The 18,428-nt window shown below is 37.6% G+C and overlaps 1 protein-coding gene across 4 annotated transcripts in view; it reads left to right on the top strand.

Moving 5' to 3' along the window:
• LOC134225122 (protein stum) overlaps positions 1 to 17,812 on the top strand; it is a 231,097-nt gene extending 213,285 nt beyond the window's left edge. For all 4 annotated transcript variants that reach the window (XM_062704922.1, XM_062704921.1, XM_062704920.1 and 1 more), the window contains 5 exons: positions 16,278 to 16,510; positions 16,576 to 16,690; positions 16,756 to 16,854; positions 16,918 to 17,140; positions 17,205 to 17,812. In XM_062704922.1, coding sequence (XP_062560906.1) covers positions 16,278 to 16,510; positions 16,576 to 16,690; positions 16,756 to 16,854; positions 16,918 to 17,140; positions 17,205 to 17,350 — 816 coding nt within the window. In that variant the 3' untranslated portion in view covers positions 17,351 to 17,812. The remainder of the gene's footprint in view (positions 1 to 16,277; positions 16,511 to 16,575; positions 16,691 to 16,755; positions 16,855 to 16,917; positions 17,141 to 17,204) is intronic.
• The last annotated feature ends 616 nt before the right edge of the window (positions 17,813 to 18,428 follow it).

The raw sequence follows: 18,428 nt of genomic DNA, 5'->3' as shown, positions 1-18,428 counted from the left end.
CCAGGCGACTGGATAATGTGTGTGCTCGACGGAATCGACCACCTTCCTAGCATCTTTGCAAAGGGAAGCAACGAGGAACGACAATTTATCGATAGGCGAAAGTTGGGGATTGTAGTCAATTAGGGACTTAAACGTGTCACGAAACGATATCCACTCCGATACGCACCCAGAAAACGTGAGAAGTTTTACTTCGGGGAGCTTTATACGGGAATAAGGGTGATTGAATAGGTTTCCTGCATCACTGCACTATGGTCCAGGATACAGATTTACGCGGAAAGATGAATTTTACGCCAAAACTATATTTTTTAGAAAAAACTGTTGTTCTACAAAATTGTTCGAAATAGTAAGGCCATCATTGTGGTTCTAACAAAAAATAGGGTGGCCCATCATATAAAAAAAATTAGAAAATATTTTTTTTATTTCTCAGAATATTGACATGTTATGTTCTTCAAAGTTGTAGCGCAGCTAATTCCAATCAATTTTTCTAAAAAAACTTTTTCTGTATCTCTTAAGTTGGCTGATTTAGAGAAATTTTACCTAATTGGATTAGGGTGTACCTCAAAAAAAAACAGTATTTTTGATCTAATTTTTTTGTTTCAGATTTCTCGAAAAAGTCGTCTTCAGGTGACTTTTAGAGCACAAAAAAAAGCAACTTTTGATGGGTAAATATGCACAATATCTTTTTACGATCAAAAGTTATAATCTTTTTTCTGTCAAAATTACATTTTTTTCATAAGTTGATATCTCCGGTTAGGGCAGACCAAAAAAATATGTTCACATGGCATCTAAAAGAGAAATTAATATTCTTCATTATGTGAAAAAATTGGAAATATGTTATTTTTTTATCTCAAGTTTCACCAATTTTACTAAAATCATGTTTTTTCAAATAAATTGATATAACTCGACAACGGAAGAAGATACAGACAATATTCTTATAGCAAAACACGCGTTTTGAAAAGCCCCAAAAGTCTTCAGAAGGTGACATCCGTGAAAAATAAAAAATGAAATGAGCAGATCATAAATCATGTTTTTTGAGGGACACCCTAATCCTGGTAAGTAAAATTACTCTAAACAAGTGAGCTTAAGAGCTACATAAAAAGTTTATATAGCAAAATTGATTGGAAAAAGCTGCGCTACAACTTTGTAGAACATTTTACATCAATATTCCGCAAAATAAAAAAAATTAAAATTTTACATTTTTATAAAATGGCACACCTTATTTTTCGGTAACTCTATAATAAGGGCCCAAGTATCCAGAACAACTTTGTAGAACAAATTTTGTTTCTTAAAAGTATGCTTCAGACCGAAAATGCATCTTTTCTCGTAAATCTTGCAATACGATGATAATGATAAAACTTATAAAAAGTGTTAGAGCTGTAGATTTTTTATTTTTCATTTCTCACGAATGTCATCTTCTGAAGACTTTTGGGGCTTTTCAAAACGCGTGTTTTGCTATAAGAATATCGTCTGTATCTTTTTCCGTTGTCGAGTTATATTAATTTATTTGAAAAAACATGATTTTAGTAAAACTGGTAAAACTTGAGATAAAAAAATAACATATCCCCAATTTTTTGACACAATAAAGAATATTAATTTATCTTTCAAATGCCGTGTAAACATATTTTTTTGGTCTGCCCTAACCAGAGACATCAACTTATGAAAAAAATGTAATTTTGACAGAAAAACGATTATAACTTTTGATCGGAAAAAGATATTGTGCATATTTACCCATCAAAAGTTGCATTTTTTTGAGCTCTAAAAGTCACCTGAAGACGACTTTTTCGAGAAATCTAAAACAAAAAAATTAGATCAAAAATACTGTTTTTTTGAAGCACACCCTAATCCAATTAGGTAAAATTGCTCTAAATCAGCCAACTTAAGAGCTACAGAAAAAGTTTTTTTTAGCAAAATTGATTGGAATAAGCTACGCTACAACTTTGTAAAACATAACATGTCAATATTCCAAGAAATAAAAAAAATAGTGCACTGGTAGTAGCAGGAACTATAGGGTAAGACGGTATAATATGCCCCCCCTAAGGCAACTCTTTGATAACTTTTTACTTTTTAACGCAATTTATGAAAACTTTGTGTTATTTGGTAGTCCAGGAAGTCGCAAATGCATTGCCCGTGAGTATTCATATTAAAATATTACAGATAACACGTAATAAAGCTTTTTCGAAAAGTCGCGAAAAAATGGATTTCAACAAGTGCCTGGGCAATACGCCCCACCTTAGCCAAAGACGTTCCACAGACCTTCATTAGTATTTTATCAATCCCATAATAAAAAGGTTACAAATCCTTATGCGCTTGACATTAAAAAACCAACATAGGTCCATTTAAGCAGGTGTAAATAACATTTCAATATTTTCCAAACAATTTGGAAGCAACTACTGCAGGCTCGCTGCGCTTGTGTCCAATAGGTAAGGGCATATCGTCCTGCCTACACTGGGGCGTTTTGGCCAGTGAAACATGTTTTCGAAAATCGTTACATTTTTGAAGATGGAAGCAATTTGTTATCATATTAACCACTGAGAAAAGTTATTTTGTTGCCCTACTGAGTGTTCCAGTGCAACTTTTGTGGACAGTATGTCAGAGTCGCTCCAGAATGTTGAGCTAACAAACATAAAAAGTTACATCAAAACTGTAACTTTTTGTATTTTGCTATTATTTTCATTGTGTAATACAAAAATACTTCCAAATTCACATAGTATAATGGGTTTACAAATACTTATAGGTACCAACTGATTTTGACCCTTAATTAGTTATAGTTTCCTAGAAATCAAAGGGGGGCGTTTTGGCCAGGTGGGGCGCATTATACCGTCGTACCCTATATTGATTGTGGTGTGGTAAATTTACGGTCAGCCCCGTAGCGTGGGGTTGGCCGGGTTGGCCCCCGCCAAGGGCGCCAGCCTTCAGGGGGCGCCGGAATCGAGAACTACGGTATGGAATACAGAACAATTTTATTCTACAATTTATTATACAAATAATAACAAACCGACAAAGTCCGAAGGTCTATGGCGGAGATATTTCAAGCTCAAGAACTCAAATCTTTCTTCTATCTCAAATAAACAAGTCGAATGATTTGGTTTTGACTTTGACTGCCATTTCGGTTTCTCTGAGCTTTTTGGAACCGGCTACAAGGGGCTAAGAAAAAGTATAGAAAACGTATATTCAAAAGCCACAGGTGTTGACCAAAATTCTAAAAGACCTATTGCGCTAATGACTTATATCGGGTATAGGGGTAAGGATAAGGATGGTGTAGATTTAAGACAAATTTGCTCATTTCATTCAGAAAAATTTCATTTAGTTCGAAAAATTATCATCATGGCCGCATTTGACCTGGCGGCATTACGATAAGCAGTGATAATGTGCATGCTTAAATGACTACTTTGGTTATCATTTCTCAAAGCTCTCGTAGTTTAGCAAAATTTATCCGCAATACATACAACATGTGCCAAGGCATGTGCTATCAAAGCATTCATAGCCTCATTTCACCACATGGCCTTCCTGCTTCCGATGTCGATTCCGACCACTTCAGAGTTGGATGTTATTGACCCAACAAAGTACCTCCAAACCACTGACAGACCCATTCTTATGTTGTATCTTTCTTGATCCGAAATCCGATAGCGATTTCGTTTATCGACCGATCCACTTCAAAGTTGGATTTTCTTGTTCCAACCATTTGAAATTTGTATATGATTTGTCACGATTTTCAAATCCCTTTTCTCTGCGATATACTTGCAAGTAAGTCAGTTCCTTCCATTAAGAGCAAGAAACAGCCGTTAGGACACTATGAGCTGTAAGTAAAAAACTTTCAGCAATTTTAATGATCTTTGAGCCTGGATGTTCCAACAGATTCCATACGAGGATCCAGAAATGCCCAAGACTCTGCCAAGTTCCTAACATATCTTACCATATTTTGCAAATTAGTGTAAAAGCTCACAACATTTAAAAACTTTCCAGAGACATACCGCCTAATATACTGCTTGTTATATGAAGCATCTTCAATCCACTAAACTTTTTAATCTTACTGTTCTACAAGATGAGCAAAAATAATGAAGAAAACCTCGATAATACAAATTTATAAAACTTTAAAATGGGATTTAAAATGTTATTTGATTGTAGAATATTGCACATTTTTCCTTGATAAGAGAGGGGCGCTCCAAAAACACTTCGCCAAGGGCGCCGGGAGTTCACGCTACGGCTCTGTTTACGGTATTCACTAGTGAAAAAACTATGAACCCGTACAAAATCATTTTCGAACCCCTGACGAATTAGACGATTAGCTTCTTCTGCAATCTTTGCATCCTCTTCATCCGTATCTTTCTTATCGGTATCTTCGCCGAACAATTCAATCTGTAAGCGATTTGCCTGAAAATCGGCATACAATACTTCCGCTCGTTGCTTCCATCCCTCAAGCTGTCCTACATCGCGCTCGACATTAAAATTCTCCACGAAACGCTTTATGTTGGTCATGGTGTCCAAATAAAACCGCTCTTGGCGGGAAAGTGTCCTCAAACTAGGCGACATCTTCCACACACAATTTATCAATATTAGCTCGACTCAACTACTTACCTAAGTACCACCTTACTACCGAACAGAACTCGATCAGGATGAAAGCAAGCGAAGCCTTTTGATGCTATGAATAATCTTGCAACGCGACCAATTCAAATCAATTGTACCATCAAGGTACCAGAAAGCATCTACTCACAATTGTTGTCTGCTGACCAGGCTTGTAAAATGTCATCTGCATGTCATTTGACTAATTTGTTCATAACTTTCTTTAGAAACCAAATTTATTCCATAATTTTAGATGTACTCATAACGCTTGAGTAGGGCTATATTTTTGGCTCTAAATATAACATCTGAGGCTGGAGAGTGAAAACTCTACAAAATGTCACGTGTCATTTGACATAATGTCATTTGAATGACATTTTGCCTCCCACGCCCCAGATTACATATTTACAGCAATGTTTTGTTAGACAAAGTTGTAGGCACATTTGAGCGCTATAAGTTCGTCATACATTATGAATTGATAGCTACCTTCTGAAAAAAGTTCTGGGAAAATTATACAAACGAATGCAAATGACATTTTACAACACTGCTGCTGACCTTTTTTGACCGTCGTCCTATTGTACCTTTAGGCAGCACAAAGCAAACCCAAGCCAAGCCAAACCAGCGTGCCTAACTCTCACGATGAGGACGGCGCTATTGTACATGTAGAGTAGAGTGGGGCAAGAGTACGCACTTAGTTTTTAATCGATCATGTGGCCCTTATGAAGCAAGCTTCTGCATATCAAATCAGTGTCGATGATTCATATACTCTTCCTTTATGTTACCCTGAGAGAGAGAAGCCAGCTCACTGACAGATCGTTTATTTACTATGTCTTCTTCTTCTTTATTTGTGTGGAAAACGTGGAAACTCAACAAATGAAAGTAACATTTCATAACGTCGGAAGCAACATTTTTCACTCCAATAAAAACTTGTTGGAATTAGCTGATTTTAATGGTTATGAACTTCCTAACGTGGAATAAAACCGATTTCTCATAATACGGGATCATTCACATGGATAATTACGAGTTCAATTCACTGTAGCTAGATATAAGAAAACTTGCAAACATAAATTTCCAAATAAATAATTTTGGTTACGACCATTTGAAGTGGCATCGCAGTGTTTACTTTTTCGGTTCGCAGTGACTGGATCGCGGTGACATTAGGATGAACGTAAATAAAGCGAGCTGTCTTCTCTCTCTCAGATGTTACCCAGTGGAAAAAATATTGAAATTATTGAGATTCGTTCTAGTAGAACCCTTATTGCAAGACAAGTGAAAAACGCACTCTTACCCCACCGGTGGGGTAAAAGTGCGCATCGGGTGGGGTAAGAGTACGCATTTATCCAATCATGTACTTTAAGTATATATTAACACAAATAAGAGTTGATAACATTTAATTGATGTTTAATGAGCACTAGTCGAGCCGGCAGACGTTGTCCTGCATAGTAGGCGAAAATGCGCGTTGAGAAGTTCCTTTGCTAAATTTCCATACAAATCTTCATTTTAGTATTTCATGATTACTCAACTTAACTAATGATTTTCTACAGACGAAATATATAAACCCGTCGGAAACTATAACGAATGTATTGCTTTTCTCACCGAAGAATAGACTACCGTGCAAATTTGTCGAAGTACCAAAACAAATGCTCACACGTCCAATTGTATAGAAATCAGCGAAAGCACAATCCAAAACATCATTCTTGCACCTTATCTCACACCCCAAACAGCTCTTTCTTGCAGTGCAGACGTCATCCATATATGGAGAAACTGGTGGGAACATATTTTGGTGGGACAATATTTTTTGCATGGGAGTCGAACACGGCGCAAAATTTGCAATAACTGCTGAAGGAATGAATAAAATCCATCCTGCCGTTTTTGAGTTATGCGGATACGACAACAGACCATTTCATTTTTATTATATAGAAGATATATTACAGAATGTTTAAAGATTACGTAACTCTTAAAGGGGTAGGGGGTTCTAAAAATGTGCACTTTCATACGAAAAACCATTGTTTTGCCTTTCTCGTACACTAAGTGTACGTAAAGGCTATAATATTGCTTCAAAAACAAAATTTTGATAGGAGGCCCGGAGGGCCGATTTTTATATACCGATCGACTCAGCTCGACGAACTGAGGTGATGTCTGTATGTGTGTATGTATGTATGTGTGTGTGTGTGTGTATGTGTGTATGTGTACAAATTTTGTAGACACACTTTTTTGAACTTCCCGTTGTCCGATTGGCTCGCAACAAGTTGCAGTCGACGCGGAATTCAGTCCCTTTGTTTGCAATTAAAAATTAGATCAATAGCTCATCGCAATCTGGAGTCATGGCCAAAAAACTGTATTTGCGTAAAAAAAAATAGCAAAATGTTCTATACTGACACCAAGATTCGAACTTCTGACCTCAGGGGTGGAAAGCGCTTGCTGTACCACATAACCATCGGATCACTCTTGGTATGAGTAAATATAAGTCGTACAGTATTCATCAAATTGGTATATGTTCATTTCTTTTCAAAGCCACAGAGTTCACTCTGCTAGGGTGACGGTACCAATATTGGAAGTATTATTGAATCAATGAAAGAAAATATGTATTTGATAATTCGAAATTGGTAGTTTTAATGCATTAACTAATAGACAAACTTTGAATTAGCTAGAAATGAAATTGGATTAATTTCGTCTTGATAATTCATCTAAATTTCTTGGAGGTAAAATGAGCTCCACTATACTGCCGTCGCAAGCATAATAGTCCAATATTGATTTTGCTTGGAAGAAAATATAGAACAGTAACGCTTACGGCGGCAGTATATAGGTAGGAAAGCCAATTTGTTGGGGAAATTATTGTTTTCAATTAGTGTTTATAATGGCATAATTACAACGTGTCGTTTCAAGTAAAGAAAACGTTCAGTAATGCAATGATGAACAATATTATTAAGAACCCATTGTCTCCACTGAGGGCATGATCGCCCTATAAGTGTTTATTTGGGTAACCTTTAACGAAGAGAAATCTGTTCAACAATTAATAATGTTTCTCTTTACTAAGCGTAATCAGGCCCATTTTTTCTATTATTTTGCTATCATGCGCTCGCATACCCTATATACGAGTGAACTTCTCAAGTGGTATCTTTTTTGTGGCGTGCAATAAGCGTATGGGAGCGCAGTTGGTTTGCGTGAGGACGCTATGCAAGCACATTTCGGCGGGAGCGAACGGCACTGCATTCCCTTCAGTCGCTTGCCATCGGATGAATATCGCAGAAGGAAGCATCACCAACACACCGCATTGGCCCTGACGAAAGCGAGTAAACAAAATGGGAGCTGGATGATGCTTTTTTATTTCGCCCGGCAAGGGATATAGGGCGTCAATTTTAAAATGATTGGTAAAACGTTAAAACACATGTTAGCCGAAAATAGTTTAATTTTTCGGGTTCGAAATTTAATTTACTTTTAGATTAGCAACACGAAAGTCTAATTATCTCGATTTAAAAACATGTGTAGATATGTAGCCTAACATATAGGTGAAGATTTCGGCTATCTGTTGGTGGTGTTGGATTGCGTGGAGTGCTCTCGGCTCTCAGATTTGACAAATCGATGTTTTAATCTTAAACGCAGAGAAGTCGTTTTAAAAATTTTATATTGAGTTATAGAAAATAAAATTGTTTATAAATATGTGTTTGAAAAAAAGTAGATCGAACGAGCGTCGAACATACACTCTCTGAGTGAGAGCCTAGAACGATACCCCTAGCTATCTTTGCTTCTTGGAAGCGAGGTGATCGGAGTAGAACAAGTTATACGCAATTTGCACTGATCATCGGCTGCTTGTGCATTCGTGCGGCAACGCGCGGGTGCTGTGTTTAGGTTCCGTGGCATATTTAAATCATCTGACGTTGAAAAACATTACGATTGAGTTTACATCATGTGCTTTTGTGTCAATTCGGTCAATTCATTTAAATATATCACTTATTATTCATAATGTTTTGGTGTGCAGGGAAGCAACTTCAGAATCAATTTCAACATTTAATTTGAATCCTCTGTAGGCATTCTTCCTGGCGTTGCAACAAATAATTCATATTGGCACAGTATATGTAATACATGGCTGGCCTAACAATTAGTTTGTAAATCAAACAATTTATTTTAGTAAATGGTTTTGATTTTTCTATAAATATTAATTTACTATATTCGTACCTTTTCGCTTGCATACCTTCTGTGTGGTTTTTGATAGTTAATCAATTCATGCTATACATAATACTAAAGACACACTGATGGTACAAGTACCACGGTTATATACCCTAGTACATATTGTACCATGGTTTTCCACGTTGTACCAGCATGGTACAAGGTGACACACTAGTGGTACAACTTGTACCATGGTACGAATACCACCAGTGTGTCATTAGTATAAGTCCTAAATCTTGGACTTCGCTAGACCAATTAATTGGAACATTCATGGTGACAACATATCTGTTTGAAGATTTCAAATAGCACTCGGATTATGTGGAAGAAGCTGAGTTTCGGAAGGATTCGGAGAAAATTTTTCATTCTTGCAAATCAATGGAAATGTATCCAAACTTTTCTACAATCCACGCATGTTTTGGATCATGTAGTAATCTAAGTTCGATCATTTAGTTTGCCGATGACTCATTCCGGAGGTTAAATTTCAAAACGTGTTTTATGGTGGACTTCTGGTGCGAATATTTTTCGACAGCTCTGCCCAACAGTTTTTTTTTAATTTACCTAATAACAGAGTTAAAGCACTAGTGTGTAATAACTTATACTAAATGATAACAACATTATTTTTTTATTGGTCATTATTAGTCAGTATAAGTAAACAAAATGGGGACCGGATGATGCTTTTTTATTTCACCCGGCAAGGGATATAGGGCGTCAATTTATAAATGATTGGTAAAACGTTAAAACACATTTTAGCCGAAAGTGATTTGATTTTTCGGGTTCGAAATTTAATTTTCATTTAGATTGGCAACATGAAAGTCTAATTATTTCGATTAAAAGACTTGTGTAGTGTAGATATGTAGTCTAACATATAGGTAAATTCTTCGGTTACCTTTTGGTGGTGTTGGATTGCGTGGGAGTGCTCTCGCCTGTCAGATTTGACAAATCGATGTTTTAATCTTTGTTTACAAACGCAGAGAAGTCGTTTTAAAAATTTGGCATTTTGTAAAATAAAAATTGTATAAAATTTATTTGTATTATACCAAAAAAATATGTTAAAAAAAGAGGGTCAGGATGAGTGCCGAGTGCTCTCGGCTCTCAGATTTGACAAATCGGTGTTTTAATCTTAAACGCAGAGAAGTCGTTTTAAAAAATTTATATTGAGTTATAGAAAATAAAAATTGTTTATAAATATGTTTTTGAAAAAAAAAGTTAACCGAACGAGCGTCGAACATATACTCTCTGAGTGAGAGCCTAGAACGATATCCCTCAGCTATCTTTACTTCTTAGATGAGAGGTGATCGAAGTATAACAGGTTATACGCAATTTGCACTGATCATCGGCTGCTTGTGCATTCGTGCGGCAATGTATCTGGTGCTGTGTTTAGGTTCCGTGGCATATTTAAATCATCTGACGTTGAAAAACATATACGATTAAGTTTACGTTACGTGTGCTTTTGTGTCAATTCATTCAGATATGTCACCTAATATTCATAATGTTTTGGTGTGCAGGGAAGCAACTTCAGACTCAATTTCAACATTTGATTCGAATCCACTGTAATGCATTCTTCCTGGCGTTGCAACAAATAATTCATATTGGCACAGTATATGTAATACATGGCTGGCCTAACAATTAGTTTGTAAATCAAACAATTTATTTTAGTAAATGGTTTTGTTTTTAATAAATATTAACTTACTATATTCGTAACTTTTCGCTTGCATACCTTCTGTGTGGTATTTGATAGTTAATTAATTCATGCTATACATAAGTCCTAAATCTTGTACTTCGCTAGACCAATTAATTGGAACCCCATTCATAGTGACAACATATCTGTTTGAAGATTTCAAATAGCACTCGGATTATGTGGGAGAAGCTGAGTTTCGGAAGGATTCGGAGAAAATTTTTCTTTTTGGCAAGTCAATGGAAAATGTATCCAAACTTTTCTACAATCCAAGCATGTTTTGGATCATGTAGTAATCTAAGTTTGATCATTTAGTTTGTCGATGACTCATACCAGAAGTTAAATTTTAAAACGTGTTTTATGGTGAACTTCTGGTGTGAATATTTTTCGACATTTAACCTCTGGAATGAGTTATTGACAAACTACTAAATTATCGAACATATTTTACTAAATGATCGAAAACATCCTTGCTATAATCCATTACAAATTACACTAAGGTAAACAACGATTTTTGATTCCCTGACACATTATTGGCACAAGTATGCTGATTTAGGTAACACCAGCTCTGTCACGAGTAATTTATCAAATTTTGTACAGGAGTTTACCTGTAGATCTGAGTGATCTGATAAATAAGTTTAGTTCTGTTCAGTATAATATATACAAAAGCAAATTAAAATTAATCAGCTTTAATCAAACCTTCGGTTAATCACTTCGAAATTTTCTCCATATGAAGAAACGTATCGAATTTGATCCGACTTAATAAAATCTGAAGAGAAGATTTTATTAAGTCTGATCAAATTCGTAAATTTTAGTTGAAAAGTGGTTAAATATCAATGACAAAAACGGAACTGCTCATCAGCAAAAAATGAGTTCTTATCTATATGATGAAGAATCGAACTATTCCAGAAGGTGCCAGAAGCCTAAGCTGGATTCTGACTTCAAAACGGGAAACACTCGAAAATTTGTCATTTGACCAAAATTATGGATCATATTACCGAAGTTATGGATCATAATCACGATAAAAATTGCGCAAAATTGTATTTTTTATTAAATGTAGTTTTCTATGGATAATTTTTAAAACATTTATAGATCATTTGTCATACGCTCATGGGAAAATAGCAGGAATGATATTGTTTTTCTTGATCATGTTTAAAGGTACATACCTATTTTCCAATTATTTGATTTTTTTTTTCACTTAGTTATGCTTAGTTATAGATCTTAAAATTATTCTTTATGGATAAGCCCTAACTATTTTATGGATTTAAAGTAGCGTTTTATGGAACATTCAGATGTTATTTATGGATCGTTGTTGTGCATTTAACGGTACAAAGTAAGGGCTGCCATAAACAAATGTGAAAAATAAGCCCTATTTAGTGTTATATTAGACTTGTAGAATATGTTTGTCAACCCTTTTGAACGAGCGAGAAAGGCATCATCACCGCTAGGTGGATTGATCAGGGTTTTTTATATATACAAAAAACTACAGAGGTAAAAATATATATCAGGTTTCGCGTGGCGTATACAAAGGCATTTTCCTTAAAGAAAGACCACCAATCACGTAACGTAAAATTTTGCTATTTCATCACCCCTCTCCCCTATCTTACACTATTTGTATGAATCCTCTAAAAAATATATGGATCGTCACACATCTCGCAACCCCTCCCAGCTAAACGTTGCGTAATTTATGAATGTTTCTTTTGATGAAATGAAATTATCATTTAGATGAAATCTCGCGCTTAGTTTCATAGGGGCGTAACTGTATTGATCGATTTCTCTTCGTCGACGTTTTCTTTTTATTATTGTACCGAATTGCGCTAGTTTGTCGATAATTTCATGGTTTGGTGGGATAAAGGATGATTGTATCTTGCACCGGAATCAATAATCAGGATTGTAGCTTTTGAAACAATTGAGTTATTAACAAAACATGAAATCGATTAAGAGAAATCGATCAATACAGTTACGCCCCTATGAAACTAAGCGCGAGAAATAGTGTTTTCGTACTATGTTTAGGTGTACAACAAGTCCTAATGCAATTTCATTATTTCGCTTCAGTGCTTTGATCGCCTTTGAAGTCCTTTCTAACACCGAATTACTTCAACTTATCCTAAAAACTTGTGATAATTTCGAATTCTGTCCCTTTTTTCTTAGTCGTGGATCTTTACGCTTTGGAAGAAGTCTTGTTTCGGCCGGAGATACGGGTTTGACATCATAACTTGAACATTCATATGCGTACTCTTGCCGTACTGGTTCCTGCGTACTTTTACCCCACAGTGCCAAAAAGTATTCAAGTAATGGTTTTGACTTCTTGGAAAACCAACCGGATTGGTGTTCTGTACCATAAAGTACTCTATACAATAGGTTATCGAAATGGCATAATGTTCACCTGATTGAACGTATATATGGTAATGAAATACTAGTTGCGGAAATCCATTTATTTTTAGCAAAATGACCAAAAAGTCATCTAACTCCATATCTCCCTTGTTGTTTATTCAAATCGTTCACAATTACACATGATAATAGTTGGCCAGAATACCTGTCAAACTGATGCAGTGCTGCTAGTTTATCTTTTTTTATAACTTCAAAAAATCGAAAACGTACTCTTACCCCACGCGCACTCTTGCCCCACTCTACTCTAATGCGAATCCATATAGGTGGAAGTTTGTTGAAAAACTAAGTAAACCACATATTCATAACCCCACACTCACGTTGAGATTGAACAAGAGTAGCCAAAGCCGAACGTCAAAGACGAGACACAGAGTACACTGTGAAAGACGCATAATGCGAATCCATATAGGTGACAATTTGTTGAAAACTAAGTAAAACACATATTCATAACCCCACTCTTATTTAACCTCACGTTGAGATTGAACAAGAGTAGCCGAAGCCAAACGTCAAGGACGAGACACAGAGTACACTGTGAAAAAACGCATAATGCGAATCCATATAGGTAACATACACAATGCACATTGTAGAAAAACGCATAATGCGAATCCATATAGGCGACAATTTATTGAAAACTAATTAAAATACATATTCATAACCCTACTCTTATTTAACCTCACGATGAGGTTGTATAAGAGTAGCCGATTATCTCGGAGAAGGAGAAGTAAAAAGTCAACTACGCCATAGCTCCGGTTAGCGCAGCGAGGGCTAAAATACTGTGAAGGGGGCCCTGGTGCTTCACAAGCTCCGTTTACGGTTAGGTTCTTATTAAACCCCCCTAACCATTTATTCGTAGGCACGGTAAGCATAAAGCCGCATCACACCGAAAACTGGGGGTCACCTGTATGGTGGACATTTACCACTGGAACAGGCAATCCGTAGCGTTATTCTTGGCCAGAAAACCAACTGCCGACACCACACGACTATCTAGGCAGTGTATGTGTGTAAAAAAGAGCGCGAGAAGAATATTCTAAATCTGTCTAAAGGCATAAAAACTTCGCGAATAGGTGCGAACACATGTCTCTAGAGTCCAGTTTGGTTTACGGCGGGACCCGAAATCTTTCTGGAGCTTTGTAAACAGTAAGAGAAAAAACCCGTCCGTTCCGAATAAAGTGGTTTTTGATAACAGTGAGTCAACTAGCGCGAAAGAAGCATGTGACTTCTTCGCTAAGTATTTTGCATCCGTTTTTGAACCAGAATCATCTACTGACATCGAGGCTAATTTGACGGCTTCAAATGTTGTTCTGAATGCAGTGGATTTTGATATGTTCGAAATAACGCCAGCGATGATTTTGAATTCTTTTAAACGGATGAAGAATTCTTTTTCACCTGAGCCTGATGGCGTTTCTGCTGTCGTATTCCATCGATGTGCTAATGCATTCGAGGAGCCTCTAGCCTTAATTTTCAATCGATCGTTCGAACGGAGCGCATTTTCGCATTTCCTTTCCGACTGTATTAGACTCAGTAAAGATGACCGACAGCTTGGATTCATCTCAAGAATATCCAAGGATTTCACGGATCCGCACTATTTAAAACACTTTATTGTGCTCTCGTGCGACCAATTCTGAAAACGGCTTCTATTGTTTGGGCGCCGAACGACGTAACGTGGAAAACTTACGAATTGAGCGGGTCCAGAAAAGGATAGCTCTCAAACATCTACCGTGGCGTGCTCCCGCAAACCTTCCAGCGTATATCGACAGATGTCATCTACTTGGCCTAGAAACCAGGGTTCGTAATGCTCACTCAATCTCAAGAGCACATGATTTTCCCTCACGAAAGTTTTCGGGGAGATCGCTTTTCGGGGAAAAAAACAACTTGGAGAGTGATAACAATTTTTCGCTCACTTCGATTGCCGCTAAACGTTGGTTTGCTCTTTTTCTTTCATATTCGAGTCTTTTCGTGGCATCATCAATGCAAATGGTAGTAGCTTATGTGGAACAAATAGCTTAACGCTTTCACATGGCTATTATTGTTACTATTCTGGGTTCGAATTCCAGCGCGGCCATACAATTTTGTAATTGTTCTGCGATAATTCTCGCGAAAAGTGAGTGAGAGGTAAAAGTAATGAAACGAAAAAGGATTTTCACCTAATAGGCAAGATTTTCATTCATCTTCCAATGCTAATTCTAGAGAAAAGATTGATGGGTGGAAGATGATCCTCAACATAAACAACGAAACAAGATTTTCCCTTGGCCCTAAAAACGCTTGCTTTGGTCTCATTGAAACGAAAAGTCGAAACCCTGCTAGAAACCCACGATCGGAGGCGTAAGGTGCAGCAAGCAACATTTGTTGTCAAAATGGTCAACGCTGACATCAATGGCCCCTGTCTTTTGTCGCAGCTTAACTTTATGACTTCAGGAGGAATGCTAAGACAGCGATCTCTGTTGCAACCGAACTTTCATCGCACTCTTTATGGATTGAGCCAGCCAATTTGTGCAATAATCCGCATGTTTACTTCCGTTGAACATATGTTTGACTTTGGTATGTCGGCATCTCAATTCGCTTACAGAATAAGAAAATTGAATATTATGTAACCTTGGCATATTCATTAAGACTATTTATGTCAGATGAATTAAATTACAAATAAATAAAGTATTTCGTAAAACAATTTCCAAAGAAATTAGGATTTCTCCTGAAGAAACTTCCAAAGAAATTAATAAAAGTATTTCCGAAAGCAATCCTGGTGGAAATTCTAAAAAATATTGGAGGCAATTCCAAAGAAATTTTAAACGATTTTTCGAGTGAATATCTCGAGGAATTTCCGATAGAATTCATGAAGGAATTTCCGAGATAGTTCCACGAGGTATCTTCGAAATAAGGCCAACTTCTTCTTCTTCTTCTTATTGACATTACATCCGTCACTGGGACATTACCGCATCGCTGCTTAGTGTTCATTTAACACTTCAACAGTTATTAATCGAGCCAATTTATTATTTTTGCATTCGTATATCATGAGGCTAACACGATGATACTTTTATGCCCAGGGAAGACGAGACAATTTCCAAACGGAAAAATGCCTAGACCGCCACCGGGAATCGACCCTGCCACTGAATCGGGTCAGCCGGTGGTAGAATCCGGGCTCAGGATAGTGTAGTATCCATTGTTCAGATCTTCAGACTGCTCTCAGGGCCCATACTTGGTGAGACAGTATATGACCACCAAGAAATCGGTTTTATTCTTATGTTCTTCTTTAGAGAGATAGCTGGTCTCAGAGTGAATTCAGAGCCAATTAAATGTAATTGAGTTGTTCAATTTGCTTGCATAATCAACGCTTAACATAATTGTACGTAGAGATTATAGAATCACATAAAAAACGAACGTTTGATAAAAGGTGTGAAGGTTCGTTATGTCATATATTAGTCTTCTCGGTGATACGTTTTAAACCTTCAGCATTAAGCAACATTAACATATGTAATTTATTTCGTCTTCTTCGCAGCCCCGTTCATCGATCGACAGCGAACCTGAGGAGAAGCCGTCCCGATGTCGGTCCTGCTGGAGCCGACTTCTGTGCTGTAGCCGATTCCGCAAGGGCAACAAAGTGGTCCAACGACACAAGATGCAATCGGAACCGGCCGAAATGGAGACGGTCAAGTGTTGTTTTTGTTGCAAACGAACGCGGCCCATAAAGCAGGAGAAACCGAAAAAACCGAAACCGAAGGTTAAGTCCAGGTTGGTGCTAAAGGTGACGTGGTTTGTGGGGTAAATTTGTCACTAATTTGGGTATTTTTTTACAGTTTCAATTGTCTGAGCTGTTGCATGATGTGCTGTCCTAAGAAGGACGCTAATGGGAGTCGGAGGACGAGCAATTTCAGCAAAAAGCAAAGCATAGCTCCAACGATACCACCTGAGGTATGCGATACGTTGCTTTTAACACTCATGTTATCTCTGTTCTAAACATGTCAGTTTGATTCCAGGACCTGCGACCGAAAATCGATATGTCTTTGGTAGAACACTCATCTATGATGCGAGGGGCTATTCCTGTACTTCCAATTTGTCTGGCTTACTTTTGTTTGGTAGAAGACGATGACTTTACGAAATCTGTTCAAGAAATAATTCTCTAAATTCGATGTCTGCAGGTACTCAACGTTGTGATACCCGGCTCGGGAACCATCCTGTCCGGTGGGCTGTGCCTTTGCATTGGAAAACCACGCTTTTCCCAACATGACTCGATAAAGGGTCGCATCGGATCGTTCATCATCAATTGCATAGTGGGCGTGTCCCAATGCTTCACCATCATCTTTTGCGTCGTCGGATGGGGCTGGGCCATCTGGTGGGGCACCATCATGGTGCGGTTGGCAAGTAAGTATCCGCAGAATCAAATCACGGACCGAAGAACATCAATCTCTTGACTCCGATATTTCAGAACAACACCAACAAATTTTGGAGATGGAAGCCGCCCAACAGGAAGGCGAAGAACAAACCACTTTGTCCCAGCAAACGGGAGGATCCAATCCGCCTGTTGCACTGGTTTCACAAAATCACCGGAGAGACGTCGAAACGGGTCGATAAGCAACAAAGGAAGGTCATTCAGCTTACTTCCACAGCCTTCCATCCAACCCCTGAACCCTAACTACCTATGAAATTCCTAAAACTCACAACCGCAATCGAACCACACCAAAACACACTTTTACTAAAACCAGCACGAAACACCACCTTACTTACTCTATCTACGAACCTTGGAGAAAGTAAACCCGAATCTCATTCAGCCCTAATGGATGTTGATCGCCGTTGATTGTGCAAAATCACACAACTTTTGTATCATATTTTTAAAAAGGGACGACTCCGCAATACTCTGGGCGGAGTCCAAACGATCGGCACCTGTAACAATTTGTAAGGAGCAGAGCTTCGGATGTCGATTTTATACGCAACTTTCTACCGTTGAACTTATGTCTATTTCCAATAGTTGATGAGCGAACTAACGAGAGTTTGTTGAAATGAAAAAAAGGGAAAATAAAGTTATGTCTTTTCACATTTTACATTGCAAATTGACAATAAAAATCATTTTATTGATCCGAACGCCGTTGTCCCATAAGATGCTTACGTGCTCCCGATGTAGTTACAAGACAATGAGAATGTTTACAGTGAACCATCGTGGTTAAAGTTCCGAAATTTGACTTCAAGATCTTCACGGCCGACTTAAACGCGACGATCGGCTCTAACAACGCAGACTATGAGCGTGTCATGGTTTTGGAGAAATGAGCGAAAACGGCGAGCTTTTAGCATAAGTATGTTACAATAACGACATGGTGATTGGTGAATCGATTTTTACCCATCCAGTGGTGTCTCAAGATGGACACACTAAAAATCAAATCGGCCACATCTGCATTAGCCGAAAATGGAGACAGAACGTTTTGATTTTCTCGGATTCAGTGGCCGTAGGAGGGATACGGATGGCGACATGCCGACTAAAAGATTGTTCGTTGAAGAACTCGGGCAGCGGATGTTCTGGAAGCTGACAGCGTAGAAGAACAGTGGACGGCTATCAAGAATGCCTTTATCGAAACAAGCGAGAACAACCTAGGTGAGCTTCGCACTCAGCGGAAAGAGTGGGTGACAGATGCAACCTGGCAGGAAGAAACAAAAAGTG

The sequence above is a fragment of the Armigeres subalbatus genome, chromosome 3 (assembly GCF_024139115.2).
Source record: "Armigeres subalbatus isolate Guangzhou_Male chromosome 3, GZ_Asu_2, whole genome shotgun sequence".
Classification (NCBI taxonomy): Eukaryota; Metazoa; Arthropoda; class Insecta; order Diptera; family Culicidae; genus Armigeres; species Armigeres subalbatus.
Note: the sequence above shows the minus strand (reverse complement) of the source record. Positions and strands in the feature narration are given on the sequence as shown.